Consider the following 19096-nt stretch of genomic DNA (forward strand, 5'->3'; position numbering starts at 1 on the left):
GACTGACTGACTGACTGACTAGACAGACTGGACTGACTGACTAGACTGACTGATGACAGTATAGGTTATCATCAGGTCTTTAATTCTGAATGTTATCACCTCTCCTGTCCTCGACCTACCCTGTGTGTCCCTCTCCTGTCCTCGACCTACCCTGTGGTCCCTCTCCTGTCCTCTACCTACCCTGTGTGTCTCTCTCCTGTCCTCAACCTACCCTGTGTGTCCCTCTCCTGTCCTCTACCTACCCTGTGTGTCCCTCTCCTGTCCTCTACCTACCCTGTGTGTCCCTCTCCTGTCCTCTACCTACCCTGTGTGTCCCTCTCCTGTCCCTCTATCTACCCTGTGTGTCCCTCTCCTGTCCCTCTACCTACCCTGTGTGCCCTCTCCTGTCCTCTACCTACCCTGTGTGTCCCTCTCCTGTCCTCTACCTACCCTGTGTGTCTCTCTCCTGTCCTCTACCTACCCTGTGTGTCCCTCTCCTGTCCTCTACCTACCCTGTGTGTCCCTCTCCTGTCCTCTACCTACCCTGTGTGTCCCTCTCCTGTCCTCTACCTACCCTGTGTGTCCCTCTCCTGTCCTCTACCTACCCTGTGTGTCCCTCTCCTGTCCTCTACCTACCCTGTGTGTCCCTCTCCTGTCCTCAACCTACCCTGTGTGTCCCTCTCCTGTCCTCTACCTACCCTGTGAGTCCCTCTCCTGTCCTCTACCTACCCTGTGTGTCCCTCTCCTGTCCCCACCTACCCTGTGGGTCCCTCTCCTGTCCTCTACCTACCCTGTGTGTCCCTCTCCTGTCCTCGACCTACCCTGTGAGTCTCTCTCCTGTCCTCTACCTACCCTGTGTGTCCCTCTCCTGTCCTCTACCTACCCTGTGTGTCCCTCTCCTGTCCTCTACCTACCCTGTGTGTCTCTCTCCTGTCCTCTACCTACCCTGTGAGTCTCTCTCCTGTCCTCGACCTACCCTGTGAGTCTCTCTCCTGTCCTCGACCTACCCTGTGTGTCCCTCTCCTGTCCTCTACCTACCCTGTGAGTCTCTCTCCTGTCCTCTACCTACCCTGTGTGTCTCTCTCCTGTCCTCTACCTACCCTGTGTGTCCCTCTCCTGTCCTCTACCTACCCTGTGTGTCCCTCTCCTGTCCTCGACCTACCCTGTGAGTCCCTCTCCTGTCCTCGACCTACCCTGTGTGTCCCTCTCCTGTCCTCGACCTACCCTGTGTCTTACTCCTGTCCTCGACCTACCCTGTGTCTTACTCCTGTCCTCAACCTACCCTGTGCGTCCCTCTCCTGTGTGTATGTGTTCCTTACACACAGACACTACACTTTGCTGTAAGATGTCTCCTCCTCCTCCGTAGCGACAGTAGTCATGGTTACAGCAGAGGTATTACTTTACAACAACTATAAATACCACTGGTGAGGACACCTTGACACACACACACACTGCACATACTCTCTCTGTCACACTGCACATCTCTCTCTCTCTCTCTCACACTGCACATACTCTCTCTCTCTCACTCTGCCTCTCTCTCTCTCTCTCACTCTGCCTCTCTCTCTCTCTCACTCTGCCTCTCTCTCTCTCTCACTCTGCCTCTCTCTCTCTCTCACTCTGCCTCTCTCTCTCTCTCTCTCTGCCTCTCTCTCTCTCGCTCTGCCTCTCTCTCTCTCTCGCTCTGCCTCTCTCTCTCTCTCGCTCTGCCTCTCTCTCTCTCTCGCTCTGCCTCTCTCTCTCTCTCGCTCTGCCTCTCTCTCTCTCTCACTCTGCCTCTCTCTCTCTCTCGCTCTGCCTCTCTCTCTCGCTCTGCCTCTCTCGCTCTGCCTCTCTCTCTCTCGCTCTGCCTCTCGCTCTCTCGCTCTGCCTCTCTCTCTCTCGCTCTGCCTCTCTCTCTCTCTCGCTCTGCCTCTCTCTCTCTCGCTCTGCCTCTCTCTCTCGCTCTGCCTCTCTCTCTCTCTCGCTCTGCCTCTCTCTCTCTCGCTCTGCCTCTCTCTCTCTCGCTCTGCCTCTCTCTCTCTCGCTCTGCCTCTCTCTCTCTCTCTCTCTCTCTCTGCCTCTCTCTCTCTCTCGCTCTGCCTCTCTCTCTCTCGCTCTGCCTCTCTCGCTCTGCCTCTCTCTCTCTTGCTCTGCCTCTCTCTCTCTCGCTCTGCCTCTCTCTCTCTCTCTCTCTCTCTCTGCCTCTCTCTCTCTCTCGCTCTGCCTCTCTCTCTCTCGCTCTGCCTCTCTCTCTCGCTCTGCTCTCTCTCGCTCTGCCTCTCTCTCTCTCGCTCTGCCTCTCTCTCTCGCTCTGCCTCTCTCTCTCTCGCTCTGCCTCTCTCTCTCTCTCTCACTCTGCTCTCTCTCTCTCTCGCTCTGCCTCTCTCTCTCACGCTCTGCCTCTCTCTCTCGCTCTGCCTCTCTCGCTCTGCCTCTCTCTCTCTCGCTCTGCCTCTCTCTCTCTTGCTCTGCCTCTCTCTCTCTCGCTCTGCCTCTCTCTCTCTCTCTCTCTCACACTCTGCCTCTCTCTCTCTGCTCTCTCACTCTGCCTCTCTCTCTCTCTCTCGCTCTGCCTCTCTCTCTCTTGCTCTACCTCTCTCTCTCTCTCTCTCTCACTCTGCCTCTCTCTCTCTGCCTCTCTCTCTCTCTCTCTGCCTCTCTCTCTCTCTCTCTCACTCTGCCTCTCTCTCTCTCGCTCTGCCTCTCTCTCTCTTGCTCTGCCTCTCTCTCTCTCACTCTGCCTCTCTCATATTTGCTCACACAGACTTAGCGGCCTCTGTTTCTTTCACACTTTATGATATTCTTTCTCTTTTAACGCCTCTCTTGTACACACACACACACACACACACACACACACACACACACACACACACACACACACACACACACAGACAGACAGATACACACAGATACGTGCACACACACAGATGCACACAGACACGCACACAGAGACACACACAGACACACACGTATCTGGGGTAGTGTCGGTCTGGGTAGTGTCGGTCTGGGTAGTGTCGGTCTGGGTAGTCTGGGGTAGTGTCGGTCTGGGGTAGTGTCGGTCTGGGTAGTGTCGGTCTGGGTAGTCTGGGGTAGTGTCGGTCTGGGTAGTGTCGGTCTGGGTAGTGTCGGTCTGGGGTAGTGTCGGTCTGGGTAGTGTCGGTCCGGGTAGTGTCGGTCTGGGTAGTCTGGGGTAATGTTGGTCCGGGGTAGTGTCGGTCCGGGGTAGTGTCGGTCCGGGGTAGTGTCGGTCTGGGTAGTGTCGGTCTGGGTAGTGTCGGTCTGGGTAGTGTCGGTCTGGGTAGTGTCGGTCTGTCGGTCTGGGTAGTGTCGGTCTGGGTCCGGGGTAGTGTCGGTCCGGGGTAGTGTCGGTCCGGGGTAGTGTCGGTCCGGGGTAGTCTGGGTAGTGTTGGTCTGGGGTAGTGTCGGTCTGGGGTAGTGTCGGTCTGGGGTAGTGTCGGTCTGGGTAGTCTGGGGTAGTGTCGGTCTGGGGTAGTGTCGGTCTGGGGTAGTGTCGGTCTGGGTAGTGTCGGTCTGGGGTAGTGTCGGTCTGGGTAGTCTGGGGTAGTGTCGGTCTGGGTAGTGTTGGTCCGGGGTAGTGTTGGTCCGGGGTAGTGTTGGTCCGGGGTAGTGTTGGTCTGGGTAGTGTTGGTCCGGGGCAGTGTTGGTCCGGGGTAGTGTTGGTCTGGGTAGTGTTGGTCTGGGTGTCTGGGTAGTGTTGGTCTGGGTAGTGTTGGTAGTGTTGGTCCGGGGTAGTGTCGGTCTGGGGTAGTGTCGGTCTGGGGTAGTGTCGGTCTGGGGTAGTGTCGGTCTGGGGTAGTGTCGGTCTGGGGTAGTCTGGGTAGTGTTGGTCTGGGGTAGTGTCGGTCTGGGGTAGTGTCGGTCTGGGGTAGTGTCGGTCTGGGGTAGTGTCGGTCTGGGTAGTCTGGGGTAGTGTCGGTCCGGGGTAGTGTCGGTCTGGGGTAGTGTCGGTCTGGGGTAGTGTCGGTCCGGGGTAGTGTTGGTCCTGGGTAGTCTGGGTAGTGTTGGTCTGGGTAGTCTGGGTAGTGTTGGTCGTGGGTAGTCTGGGTAGTGTTGGTCTGGGTAGTGTTGGTCTGGGGTAGTGTTGGTCCGGGGTAGTGTCGGTCTGGGTAGTGTTAGTCGTGGGTAGTCTGGGGTAGTGTCGGTCTGGGTAGTATTAGTCGTGGGTAGTCTGGGGTAGTGTCGGTCTGGGGTAGTGTCGGTCTGGGGTAGTTGCGGTCTGGGGTAGTGTCGGTCTGGGTAGTCTGGGTAGTGTTGGTCTGGGTAGTCTGGGTAGTGTTGGTCTGGGTAGTGTTGGTCTGGGGTAGTGTTGGTTGTGGGTAGTGTTGGTAGTGTTGGTCGTGGGTGGTCGGGGTAGTGTTGGTCGGGGTAGTGTTGGTCTGGGTAGTGTTGGTCTGGGGTAGTGTTGGTTGTGGGTAGTGTTGGTCGTGGGTAGTGTTGGTCGGGGTAGTGTTGGTCTGGGGTAGTGTTGGTCTGGGGTAGTGTTGGTTGTGGGTAGTGTTGGTCGTGGGTAGTGTTGGTCGTGGGTGGTCGGGGTAGTGTTGGTCGGGGTAGTGTTGGTCTGGGGTAGTGTTGGTTGTGGGTAGTGTTGGTCGTGGGTAGTGTTGGTCGTGGGTGGTCGGGGTAGTGTTGGTCGGGGTAGTGTTAGTCGTGGTAGTGTTGGTCGGGGTAGTGTTGGTCGTGGGTGGTCGGGTAGTGTTAGTCGGGGTAGTGTTGGTCGGGGTAGTGTTAGTCGTGGGTGGTCGGGGTAGTGTTGGTCGGGGTAGTGTTAGTCGGGGTAGTGTTGGTCTGGGTAGTGTTGGTCTGGGGTAGTGTTGGTTGTGGGTAGTGTGGGTAGTGTTGGTCGTGGGTGGTCGGGGTAGTGTTGGTCGGGGTAGTGTTAGTCGTGGGTGGTCGGGGTAGTGTTGGTCGGGGTAGTGTTAGTCGGGGTAGTGTTGGTCGGGGTAGTGTTGGTCTGGGGTAGTTGCGGTCTGGGGTAGTGTCGGTCTGGGTAGTGTTGGTCTGGGTAGTCTGGGTAGTGTTGGTCTGGGTAGTCTGGGTAGTGTTGGTCTGGGTAGTGTTGGTTGTGGGTAGTGTGGGTAGTGTTGGTCGTGGGTGGTCGGGGTAGTGTTGGTCTGGGGTAGTGTTGGTTGTGGGTAGTGTTGGTAGTGTTGGTCGTGGGTGGTCTGGGTAGTGTTGGTCTGGGGTAGTGTTGGTTGTGGGTAGTGTTGGTCGTGGGTAGTGTTGGTCGTGGGTGGTCGGGGTAGTGTTGGTCTGGGGTAGTGTTAGTCGTGGGTAGTGTTGGTAGTGTTGGTCGTGGGTGGTCGGGGTAGTGTTGGTCGGGGTAGTGTTAGTCGTGGGTGGTCGGGGTAGTGTTGGTCGGGGTAGTGTTAGTCGGGGTAGTGTTGGTCGGGGTAGTGTTAGTCGGGGTAGTGTTGGTCGGGGTAGTGTTGGTCTGGGTAGTGTTGGTCTGGGGTAGTGTTAGTCGTGGGTAGTGTTGGTCGTGGGTGGTCGGGGTAGTGTTGGTCGGGTAGTGTTAGTCGTGGGTAGTGTTGGTCTGGGTAGTCGGGGTAGTGTTGGTCGGGGTAGTGTTGGTCTGGGGTAGTGTTGGTCGTGGGTAGTGTTGGTCGTGGGTAGTGTTGGTCGTGGGTGGTCGGGGTAGTGTTGGTCGGGGTAGTGTTAGTCGTGGGTAGTGTTGGTCGTGGGTGGTCGGGGTAGTGTTGGTCGGGGTAGTGTTGGTCTGGGGTAGTGTTGGTCTGGGGTAGTGTTGGTCGTGGGTAGTGTTGGTCGTGGGTGGTCGGGGTAGTGTTGGTCGGGGTAGTGTGGGTAGTGTTGGTCGTGGGTGGTCGGGGTAGTGTTGGTCGGGGTAGTGTTAGTCGTGGGTGGTCGGGGTAGTGTTGGTCGGGGTAGTGTTGGTCTGGGTAGTGTTGGTCGTGGGTGGTCGGGGTAGTGTTGGTCGGGGTAGTGTTGGTCTGGGTAGTGTTGGTCGTGGGTGGTCGGGGTAGTGTTGGTCGGGGTAGTGTTGGTCTGGGTAGTGTTGGTCGTGGGTGGTCGGGGTAGTGTTGGTCGGGGTAGTGTTGGTCGGGGTAGTGTGGGTAGTGTTGGTCGTGGGTGGTCGGGGTAGTGTTGGTCGGGGTAGTGTTGGTCTGGGTAGTGTTGGTCGTGGGTGGTCGGGGTAGTGTTGGTCGGGGTAGTGTTGGTCGGGGTAGTGTGGGTAGTGTTGGTCGTGGGTGGTCGGGGTAGTGTTGGTCGGGGTAGTGTTAGTCGGGGTAGTGTTGGTCTGGGTAGTGTTGGTCTGGGGTAGTGTTGGTTGTGGGTAGTGTTGGTAGTGTTGGTCTGGGTAGTCTGGGTAGTGTTGGTCGGGGTAGTGTTGGTCTGGGGTAGTGTTGGTTGTGGGTAGTGTTGGTCGTGGGTAGTGTTGGTCGTGGGTGGTCGGGGTAGTGTTGGTCGGGGTAGTGTTGGTCTGGGGTAGTGTTGGTCGTGGGTAGTGTTGGTAGTGTTGGTCTGGGTAGTCTGGGTAGTGTTGGTCGGGGTAGTGTTGGTCGTGGGTGGTCGGGGTAGTGTTGGTCTGGGGTAGTGTTAGTCGTGGGTAGTGTGGGTAGTGTTGGTCGTGGGTGGTCGGGGTAGTGTTGGTCGGGGTAGTGTTAGTCGGGGTAGTGTTGGTCTGGGTAGTGTTGGTCTGGGGTAGTGTTGGTTGTGGGTAGTGTTGGTAGTGTTGGTCTGGGTAGTCTGGGTAGTGTTGGTCGGGGTAGTGTTGGTCTGGGGTAGTGTTGGTTGTGGGTAGTGTTGGTCGTGGGTAGTGTTGGTCGTGGGTGGTCGGGGTAGTGTTGGTCGGGGTAGTGTTGGTCTGGGGTAGTGTTGGTCGTGGGTAGTGTTGGTAGTGTTGGTCTGGGTAGTCTGGGTAGTGTTGGTCGGGGTAGTGTTGGTCTGGGGTAGTGTTGGTTGTGGGTAGTGTTGGTCGTGGGTAGTGTTGGTCGTGGGTGGTCGGGGTAGTGTTGGTCGGGGTAGTGTTGGTCTGGGGTAGTGTGGGTAGTGTTGGTCGTGGGTGGTCGGGGTAGTGTTGGTCTGGGGTAGTGTTGGTTGTGGGTAGTGTTGGTCGTGGGTAGTGTTGGTCGTGGGTGGTCGGGGTAGTGTTGGTCTGGGGTAGTGTTGGTCGGGGGTAGTGTTGGTCGTGGGTAGTGTTGGTCGTGGGTAGTGTTGGTCGTGGGTGGTCGGGGTAGTGTTGGTCTGGGGTAGTGTTGGTTGGGGTAGTGTTAGTCGGGGTAGTGTTGGTCGTGGGTGGTCGGGGTAGTGTTGGTCGGGGTAGTGTTAGTCGTGGGTAGTGTGCGTAGTGTTGGTCGTGGGTGGTCGGGGTAGTGTTGGTCGGGGGTAGTGTTGGTCGTGGGTAGTGTTGGTCGTGGGTAGTGTTGGTCGTGGGTGGTCGGGGTAGTGTTGGTCGGGGTGGTGTGGGTAGTGTTGGTCGTGGGTGGTCGGGGTAGTGTTGGTCGGGGTAGTGTTGGTCGTGGGTGGTCGGGGTAGTGTTGGTCGGGGTAGTGTTAGTCGTGGGTGGTCGGGGTAGTGTTGGTTGGGGTAGTGTTGGTTGTGGGTGGTGTTGGTAGTGTTGGTCGTGGGTGGTCGGGGTAGTGTTGGTCGGGGTAGTGTTAGTCGTGGGCGCTCTGAAACTACAGTGAAGCCTTGTCATTACAACAGTTATTATCTGGGAGATTGTTTATTTTCTTCCATAGTTGCACAATGTTCCCAGAGTACAACTCAAGGTCGCAGAGCAAAATATTTAGTTGCAATTTATTTGCATTAGTCGCGCTCTGGAGCCCTGTGTGTTGGAGGAAAGTAGAAGTGGTGGAAAGTAGAGCTCTGGAGCCCTGTGTGTTGGAGGCAAGAAGAGCTCTGGAGCCCTGTGTGTTGGAGGAAAGTAGAGCTCTGGAGCCCTGTGTGTTGGAGGAAAGAAGAGCTCTGGAGCCCTGTGTGTTGGAGGAAAGTAGAGCTCTGGAGCCCTGTGTGTTGGAGGAAAGTAGAGCTCTGGAGCCCTGTGTGTTGGAGGAAAGAAGAGCTCTGGAGCCCTGTGTGTTGGAGGCAAGAAGAGCTCTGGAGCCCTGTGTGTTGGAGGAAAGTAGAGCTCTGGAGCCCTGTGTGTTGGAGGCAAGAAGAGCTCTGGAGCCCTGTGTGTTGGAGGAAAGTAGAGCTCTGGAGCCCTGTGTGTTGGAGGAAAGAAGAGCTCTGGAGCCCTGTGTGTTGGAGGAAAGAAGAGCTCTGGAGCCCTGTGTGTTGGAGGAAAGTAGAGCTCTGGAGCCCTGTGTGTTGGAGGAAAGAAGAGCTCTGGAGCCCTGTGTGTTGGAGGAAAGTAGAGCTCTGGAGCCCTGTGTGTTGGAGGAAAGAAGAGCTCTGGAGCCCTGTGTGTTGGAGGCAAGAAGAGCTCTGGAGCCCTGTGTGTTGGAGGCAAGAAGAGCTCTGGAGCCCTGTGTGTTGGAGGCAAGAAGAGCTCTGGAGCCCTGTGTGTTGGAGGAAAGTAGAGCTCTGGAGCCCTGTGTGTTGGAGGAAAGTAGAGCTCTGGAGCCCTGTGTGTTGGAGGAAAGAAGAGCTCTGGAGCCCTGTGTGTTGGAGGAAAGTAGAGCTCTGGAGCCCTGTGTGTTGGAGGAAAGAAGAGCTCTGGAGCCCTGTGTGTTGGAGGAAAGTAGAGCTCTGGAGCCCTGTGTGTTGGAGGAAAGAAGAGCTCTGGAGCCCTGTGTGTTGGAGGCAAGAAGAGCTCTGGAGCCCTGTGTGTTGGAGGCAAGAAGAGCTCTGGAGCCCTGTGTGTTGGAGGAAAGTAGAGCTCTGGAGCCCTGTGTGTTGGAGGAAAGTAGAGCTCTGGAGCCCTGTGTGTTGGAGGAAAGTAGAGCTCTGGAGCCCTGTGTGTTGGAGGAAAGTAGAGCTCTGGAGCCCTGTGTGTTGGAGGAAAGTAGAGCTCTGGAGCCCTGTGTGTTGGAGGAAAGAAGAGCTCTGGAGCCCTGTGTGTTGGAGGAAAGTAGAGCTCAATTTTTCCGTTTTTTATTTGTTAAAAAAGTTTGAAATATCCAATAAATTTCGTTCCACTTCATGATTGTGTCCCACTTGTTGTTGATTCTTCACAAAAAATTACAGTTTTATATCTTTATGTTTGAAGCCTGAAATGTGGCAAAAGGTCAAAGTTCAAGGGGGCCGAATACTTTCGCAAGGCACTGTATCACCTGACCTGACCTCACCACCTGTCCTCCAGCCAGGAAGGGGGGGGGGGTAAGACGTTTACCCTCCCAAAGTGTCACATTTTAACATTCGAACCACCTCACAAACCCATATTTTTTTGAAGGTTTATTTGGTTCAGTCCTGGACCTCTCGCTGTGTCTCAGAACATTCCATTTAACATTAAAGGGGTTTATTCATTTATTACATTCCCACCCCCCAACATCATGGGAGTACCTTTTCATAGTTGTTTGGGATGTAAACTTGAAAATGTTCATTTGCACGTTTGCAAATTTTAAAACCCATTATAACTAAGTCTTTGCGTACCAAATGGCTTCCTATTCCCTATATAACATACTACTTTTAACCCAGAGTAGATTATAGTAGTAGTACACTATATAGGGGAAACGGTGCCATCCAATGATGTGTGTAAACCCTGGATTGCTGATGTTCTGTCATGGCCTATGAGAGGCTTTGAAGAATCATTCCTCCAATACGAATGGAATTCTAGATTATTTCAATAAAATGTTGCTAGGACAATATTACATGTGTTTAAGTATGTATTTGTTGTCGTTAGTACTAAAAATCCTTTAAGGATTTAATTTTTTATTTTTATGTTCACATATCATTTAACAGTATTCATGAAGGTGTCTGTAATATAATATACTTAAATAAATGCATTGTTATAGCTTCCAAAATATTTGTTACAGTGGCGTACCATGAAGATGGCAGTGTGGTGGCTTCAGTACGGCGCCCCCTGTCAGTCATCCAGGGTTTTAGACACATCATTGGTGGCCGTCCGGTATTAAACTCCTCCTGAAATCCTCTTCACTCGTCTGATACGCTCATAATACTGTGGTGCAGCATTTTATTGGTGTTGTCGAATAGTTGCGTTAAAAAAAATATATATTATTCAGTTTATTTTGGTATTTTCAAGGGGTTTTTCTATGTAAACATTTTTATAAAAAAATGTAAATATTATATAACAGGATTTTGTTGGTTTTTGAATCCTGAATCCCACAGCTATAGTTACAGACTCAGTTAGACAGTTAAATGATGAGTCCCAAATGGCACCCTATTCCCTATATTCTTGGACAGGTCGCAGTTGTAAATGAGAACTTGTTCTCAACTAGCCTACCTGGTTAAATAAAGGTGAAATAAAAAAAATGTAGTGCAATACTTTTGACCAGAGCTGGCACCCTATTCCCTATGTAGTGCACTACTTTTGACCAGGGCTCACAGGGCTCAGTGGTGTACTATATAGGGAATAGGGTGCAATTTGGGATGCACACATTGTTCTCTGTTGATAAATCTACTCTTGTGAAACAACTTCAGTCAGTCAATGTAACATATATATATCTATATTTTATTTTTGTTCCTTTTTCCTCCTTTTTGTTTTTGTAGAAATCTCTCCTTCAGATTTCTGAGAAGGTAGGCTACATCACCCACGATAATAACCCCTTTTTTGGTCTTCATTTGATATTAACTTTTTTATATATCTAAAAATATATATGTATATAGATGGATATTATTTGCTTCCCAAATGGCACCCTTTCCCCTATATAGACCAGAGCCCCTGGTCAAAAGTAGTGCATTGTGTAAGGAATAGTGTTTCATTTGGGAGGCAACCAAAATTCCCCCCTCGTTTGGTGTTTCGTAACGCTTTTTGTTTTGATTTTCCCCTGTGGCTTGACCTCTGACCTTTACCCTCTCTATTCTGTGGCTGGTCCCTTTTTTGGCCGTTGGTTTTGAGTGAAGTGTTTTTTTTTGCTCCGGTTACTAATGTTACACACCCCCCCCCGTAGAGTTGGAAAATCGTATCTAAAATTGTCTGGTTGGAGGATTTCTAGAATCAGCAGGGGACAATCTCCAGTGAATCCTCAAACCTGGAATTGGAAAACCAAGGAATATTGGAAACCTTTTGCACAATATAACCCATCTTTCCCTCCATCCATCTATCCATCCATCATCCTCTCACCTCATCCCTCTATCCATCATCCTCTCACCTCATCCCTCTATCCATCATCCTCTCACCTCATCCCTCTATCCATCATCCTCTCACCTCATCTCTCCATCCTCTCACCTCATCCATCCATCCATCATCCTCTCACCTCATCCCTCTATCCATCATCCTCTCGCCTCATCCCTCTATCCATCATCCTCTCACCTCATCCCTCTATCCATCATCCTCTCACCTCATCTCTCCATCCTCTCACCTCATCCCTCCATCCATCATCCTCTCACCTCATCCCTCTATCCACCATCCTCTCGCCTCATCCCTCTATCCATCATCCTCTCACCTCATCCCTCTATCCATCATCCTCTCGCCTCATCCCTCTATCCATCATCCTCTCACCTCATCCCTCTATCCATCATCCTCTCGCCTCATCCCTCTATCCATCATCCTCTCACCTCATCCCTCTATCCATCATCCTCTCACCTCATCTCTCCATCCTCTCACCTCATCCCTCCATCCATCATCCTCTCACCTCATCCCTCTATCCACCATCCTCTCACCTCATCCCTCCATCCATCATCCCTCCATCCGTCATCCTCTCACCTCATCCCTCTATCCATCATCCTCTCACCTCATCCCTCATCACATCCTCTCACCTCATCCCTCTATCCATCATCCTCTCACCTCATCCCTCTATCCATCATCCTCTCACCTCATCTCTCCATCCTCTCACCTCATCCCTCCATCCATCATCCTCTCACCTCATCCCTCTATCCATCATCCTCTCACCTCATCCCTCTATCCATCATCCTCTCGCCTCATCTCTCCATCCTCTCACCTCATCCCTCTATCCACCATCCTCTCACCTCATCCCTCCATCCATCATCCCTCCATCCGTCATCCTCTCACCTCATCCCTCTATCCGTCATCCTCTCACCTCATCCCTCTATCCATCATCCTCTCACCTCATCCCTCTATCCATCATCCTCTCACCTCATCCCTCTATCCATCATCCTCTCACCTCATCCCTCCATCCATCATCCTCTCACCTCATCCCTCCATCCATCATCCTCTTACCTCATCCCTCTATCCATCATCCTCTCACCTCATCCCTCTATCCATCATCCTCTCACCTCATACCTCCATCCATCATTCTCTCACCTCATCTCTCCATCCTCTCACCTCATCCCTCCATCCATCATTGTCTCACCTCATCCCTCTATCCATCATCCTCTCACCTCATCCCTCTATCCATCATCCTCTCACCTCATCTCTCCATCCTCTCACCTCATCCATCCATCCATCCATCATCCTCTCACCTCATCCATCCATCCATCATCCTCTCACCTCATCCCTCTCTGTGTGAGCTCACCCTTTGTGTCCGAGAGAGAGTGGGTGTGTAAATAGAGAGAGCGGGTGTGTAAATAGAGAGAGCGGGTGTGTAAATAGAGAGAGCGGGTGTGTAAATAGAGAGAGCGGGTGTGTAAATAGAGAGGGGAAATAGAGAGCGGGTGTGTAAATAGAGAGAGCGGGTGTGTAAATAGAGAGCGGTGTAAATAGAGAGCGGGTGTGTAAATAGAGAGAGCGGGTGTGTAAATAGAGAGAGCGGGTGTGTAAATAGAGAGAGCGGGTGTGTAAATAGAGAGAGCGGGTGTGTAAATAGAGAGAGCGGGTGTGTAAATAGAGAGAGCGGGTGTGTAAATAGAGAGAGCGGGTGTGTAAATAGAGAGAGCGGGTGTGTAAATAGAGAGAGCGGGTGTGTAAATAGAGAGAGCGGGTGTGTAAATAGAGAGAGCGGGTGTGTAAATAGAGAGAGCGGGTGTGTAAATAGAGAGAGCGGGTGTTGGAGGAAACACCTGGGATCAGGTTACCCCTACCTCAAAATAGGAAGTGATGTCACTGGTTTGACAGGATATGATGTCATCTCTTCTGTTAGGGAGGTTGCTCAGCTAGCAACAGGTGTTTTTAGGTACGGGGTGAATCTCAAAGGGCACCCTAATACAGTACACAACAACTGACCAAACCCCAATGGGTCATATGAGAGACAATCACCTAACCTGACCCCATACACACTCACCTTTAATTCACCTCATACCCTGGCCGGTACTGACAAACGCTAAAGTGATCACTGACCAGTGGTGGAAAAAGTACCCAATTGTCATACTATTGTAAAAGTTAAGAAAGATACCTTTTTAATAGAAAATGACTAAAGTGAAAAATCACCCAGTAAAATACTACTTCTGTAAAAGTATTTGGTTTTAAATATACTTAAGTATCAAAAGTAAAAGTATAAATAATTTCAAATTCCTTATATTAAGCATACCAGACGGCACCATTTTCTTATTTATTTACGGATAGCCAGGGGCACACTCCAAGATGCAGACATTTACAAACGAAGCATTTGTGTTTAGTGAGTCCACCAGATCAGAGGCAGTAGGGATGACCAGGGATGTTCTCTGTTTAGTGAGTCCTCCAGATCAGAGGCAGTAGGGATGACCAGGGATGTTCTCTGTTTAGTGAGTCCTCCAGATCAGAGGCAGTAGGGATGACCAGGGATGTTCTCTGTTTAGTGAGTCCTCCAGATCAGAGGCAGTAGGGATGACCAGGGATGTTCTCTGTTTAGTGAGTCCACCAGATCAGAGGCAGTAGGGATGACCAGGGATGTTCTCTGTTTAGTGAGTCCACCAGATCAGAGACAGTAGGGATGACCAGGGATGTTCTCTGTTTAGTGAGTCCTCCAGATCAGAGGCAGTAGGGATGACCAGGGATGTTCTCTGTTTAGTGAGTCCGCCAGATCAGAGGCAGTAGGGATGACCAGGGATGTTCTCTTGAGAAGTATGTGAATTTGACCATTTTCCTGTCCTGCTAATAAGTATTCAAAATGTAGTGAGTACTTTTGGATGTCAGGGAAAATGTATGGAGTAAAAAGTACATTATTTTCTTTAGGAATGTAGTGAAGTAAAAGTTGTAAAAAATATAAATAGTAAAGTACAGATACCCCCCAAAAAAACTTAAGTAGTACTTTAAAGTATTTTTACTTAAGTACTTTATACCACTGTCACTGACAACACCATTGTGTGGTACGATGGGGGTTTTTCCCAGCTTTAGTTAGTAGACGGATCTACCATGGTTCTACACAGGATTTTGGGTCGATTTGCAATTTTATTTGAAAATCCAAATATATTCTTGAATTCACTCATGAAGTGGAGAATGGAATTAAATTCTTTGAATGCCCTAATAATGGAATTTAATTATTTGAATTACCTAATAATGGAATTGAGATTAATTGAATTATCTCTCAATTCAAAGACTGACCTGAAATTTGAATGGAATTTATAGGGAGAGAAAATGTAAGTATAATTTAGTTTGTGGAATTAATCCCAACCCTTTAGGAAGTTGTTTTATCAGTATTTTATTCATCTATCCATCCTTCTTGAGAGAGAGAATCTCTCACACACACGGTTATCTCACACACACTTATGTCACACACTCAGTTATCTCGCACACACACACACACTTTATCTTGGCCAGGTTGCAGTTGTAAATGATAACTTGTTCTCAACTGGCCTACCTGGTTAAATAAAGGTGAAATAAAAATATAAAAAATAAACACACACACACACACACAGTTATCTCACACACACACACAGTTATCTCACACAAGCACTGCTGCAACAACACTCTCACTTTCACAGAAGACACCTGGGTTTTTCCACCCATGGGTTATGACGTTTACATTTAAATGTCCGTGTGATGACACTTTCCACCAGCAGGGGGCGTAATTCAGCAGGTTAGGCGGAGTGACTGCTCTCTCTGCTGGTGAAGATTAGGAACAGCAAGCACATGTTTTATTGGAGCAGAGAGTAATGGGTCACCATCATTATATCATCTTATCGCTATATTATATCTATATTATATCTATTATATCATTATATTATATCATTATATCTATATTATGTCATATTTTTTATTTTTTTATTTCACCTTTATTTAACCAGGTAGGCCAGTTGAGAACAAGTTCTCATTTACAACTGCGACCTGGCCAAGATAAAGCAAAGCAGTGCGACACAAACAACAACACAGAGTTACACATGGAATAAACAAACATTCAGTCAACAACACAGTAGAAAAGTCTATATACAGTGAGTGCAAATGAGGTAAGATTAGGGAGGTAAGGCAATAAATAGGCCATAGTGGCGAAGTAATTAAAATGTAGCAATTAAACACTGGAGTGATAGATGTGCAGAAGATGAATGTGCAAGTAGAGATACTGGGGTGCAAAGGAGCAAAAAAAAACTATATATATATATATATATATATATATATATATATATATATATAACAATATGGGGATGAGGTAGTTGGATGCGCTATTTACAGATGGGCTATGTACAGATGCAATGATCTGTGAGCTGCTCTGACAGCTGATGCTTAAAGTTAGTGAGGGAGATATGAGTCTCCAGCTTCAGTGATTTTTAAAATTCGTTCCAGTCAGTGGCAGCAGAGAACTGGAAGGAAAGACGACCAAAGGAGGAATTGGCTTTGGGGGTGACCAGTGAGATATACCTGCTGGAGCACGTGCTATGGGTGGGTGTTGCTATGGTGACCAGTGAGCTGAGATAAGGTGGGCTTTACCTAGCAAAGACTTATAGATGACCTGGAGCCAGTGGGTTTGGTGACGAATATGAAGCGAGGGCCAGCCAACGAGAGAGTACAGGTCGCAGTGGTGGGTAGTATATGGGGCTTTGGTGACAAAACGGATGGCACTGTGATAGACTGCATCTAATTTGCTGAGTAGAGTGTTGGAGGCTATTTTGTAAATTACATCGCCGAAGTCAAGGATCGGTAGGATAGTTAGTTTTACGAGGGTATGTTTGGCAGCATGAGTGAAGGATGCTTTGTTGCAAAATAGGAACCCGATTCTAGATTTGATTTTGGATTGGAGATGCTTAATGTGAGTCTGGAAGGAGAGTTTACAGTCTAACCAGACACCTAGGTATTTGTAATTGTCCACATATTCTAAGTCAGAACCGTCCAGAGTAGTGATGCTGGACGGGCGAGCAGGTGCTGGCAGCGATCGGTTGAAGAGCATGCATTTAAGAGCAGTTGGAGGCCACGGGAAGGAGAGTTGTATGGCATTGAAGCTCGTCTGGAGGTTTGTTAACACAGTGTCCAAAGATGGGCCGAAGTATACAGAATGGTGTCGTCTGCGTAGAGGTGGATCAGAGACTCACCAGCAGCAAGAGTGACATCATTGATGTATACAGAGAAAAGAGTCGGCCCGAGAATTGATCCCTGTGGCACCCCCATAGAGACTGCCAGAGGTCCGGACAACAGGCCCTCCGATTTGACACACTGAACTCTATCAGAGAAGTAGTTAGTGAACCAGGCGAGGCAGTCATTAGAGAAACCAAGGCTGCTGAGTCTGCCGATAGGAATGTGGTGATTGACAGAGTCGAAAGCCTTGGCCAGGTCGATGAATACAGCTGTACAGTATTGTCTCTTATCAATGGCGGTTAGGATGTCGTTTAGGACCTTGAGCGTGGCTGAGGTGCACCCATGACCAGCTCGGAAACCAGATTGCATAACGGAGAAGGTACGGTGGGATTCATAATGGTCGGTAATCTGTTTATTAACTTGGCTTTCGAAGACCTTAGAAAGGCAGGGCAGGATGGATATAGGTCTGTAACAGTTTGGGTCGAGAGTGTCTCCCCCTTTGAAGAGGGGGATGACCGCGGCAGCTTTCCAATATTTATATTATGTCATTATATTATATGTATATCATATCTATATTATCTCTACATTATGTCATTATATGTATATTATCTCTATTATATCTATTATAGTATATCATTATTATATTATATCTATATTATTTATTATCATTAGTATATTTATATCATTATCTATACATTGTCATTATTATATAATTTTTTATTTAACCTTTATTTAACTAGGCAAGTCAGTTAAGAACAAATTCTTATGTACAATGACGGCCTAGGAACAGTGGGTTAACTGCCTTGTTCAGGGGCAGAACGACAGATTTTTACCTTGTCAGCTCGGGGATTCGATCTTACAACCTTTCGGGTTACTAGTCCAACGCTCTAACCACTAGGCTACCTGCCACCCCCTATATATTATGTCATTATATCTATTTTATCTTTATATTGATATTATATCATTATCTCTATGTTATATCATTATTATATCTATATATCTTATGTTATATCTATAGTCATTATATCTATATTATCTCTTATCTATGTTATATCATTATTATATCATTATTATATCTATATATCTGTTATCTATACATCTGTTATCTATATATCATTATTATATCTACATATCTATGTTATATCTATATATCATTATTATATCTATCTATATGTCATTATTATATCTATATTATTTATTATCATTAGTATATTTATATCATTATCTATACATTGTCATTATTATATAATTTTTTATTTAACCTTTATTTAACTAGGCAAGTCAGTTAAGAACAAATTCTTATGTACAATGACGGCCTAGGAACAGTGGGTTAACTGCCTTGTTCAGGGGCAGAACGACAGATTTTTACCTTGTCAGCTCGGGGATTCGATCTTACAACCTTTCGGGTTACTAGTCCAACGCTCTAACCACTAGGCTACCTGCCACCCCCTATATATTATGTCATTATATCTATTTTATCTTTATATTGATATTATATCATTATCTCTATGTTATATCATTATTATATCTATATATCTTATGTTATATCTATAGTCATTATATCTATATTATCTCTTATCTATGTTATATCATTATTATATCATTATTATATCTATATATCTGTTATCTATACATCTGTTATCTATATATCATTATTATATCTACATATCTATGTTATATCTATATATCATTATTATATCTATCTATATGTCATTATTATATCTATGTTATATCAATATGTCATTATTATATCTACATATCTATATTGATATATCTGTCATTATTATATCTATATCTGTTATTATTATATCTATATCTATACATCATTATTATATCTATGTTATTATATCTATATCTATGTCAAATCAATATGTCATTATTATATCTACATATCTATATTGATATATCTTCATTATTATATCTATATCTGTTATTATTATTTCTATATCTATACATCATTATTATATCTATGTTATTATATCTATATCTATGTCAAATCAATATGTCATTATTATATCTATATGTTATATCTATATGTTATATCTATATCTGTCATATCTATATATCATTATTATATCTATATGTTATATCTATATCTGTCATATCTATATATCATTATTATATCTATATGTCATTATTATATCTATATGTTATATCTATATGTTATATCTATATGTCATTATTATATCTATATGTTATATCTATATGTTATATCTATATCTGTCATATCTATATATCATTATTATATCTATATGTTATATCTATATGTTATATCTATATCTGTCATATCTATATATCATTATTATATCTATATGTTATATCTATGTTATATCTATATCTGTCATATCTATATATCATTATTATATCTATATGTTATATCTATGTTATATCTATATCTGTCATATCTATATATCATTATTATATCTATATGTTATATCTATATCTGTCATATCTATATGTCATTATTATAGCTTAAATATTTTTTGACTTTTTGGGGGGAGATGGGGACATGTTTAACGGTCTTATGCTCTGTTCTCTCCTATTGAGAGAATCAATTGATAATGATTTGTCTGTTTTTAACTGCTATATTATTTATATATGTTCAGTATAAAAGGAACGATTTAGTCGGTTTGTCAGTCTGCATGTCGTGTCTCTATGGCTCTGTTTTTTCTGTCATACACTACCGGTCAAAAGTTTTAGAACACCTACTCGTTCAAGGGTTTTTCTTTATTTTTACTATTTTCTACATTGTAGAATAATAATGATATCAAAACT

The 19096-nt window shown here is 47.0% G+C and overlaps 1 protein-coding gene across 1 annotated transcript in view; it reads left to right on the forward strand.

The window, feature by feature from the left end:
- mark2b (MAP/microtubule affinity-regulating kinase 2b) overlaps positions 1 to 19096 on the forward strand; it is a 138782-nt gene that overhangs the window by 112342 nt on the left and 7344 nt on the right. Inside the window, exon 17 of the mRNA XM_045700611.1 lies at positions 10552 to 10578. Coding sequence (XP_045556567.1) covers positions 10552 to 10578 — 27 coding nt within the window. The remainder of the gene's footprint in view (positions 1 to 10551; positions 10579 to 19096) is intronic.

Source organism: Salmo salar, chromosome ssa18 (genome assembly GCF_905237065.1).
Source record: "Salmo salar chromosome ssa18, Ssal_v3.1, whole genome shotgun sequence".
NCBI lineage: Eukaryota > Metazoa > Chordata > Actinopteri > Salmoniformes > Salmonidae > Salmo > Salmo salar.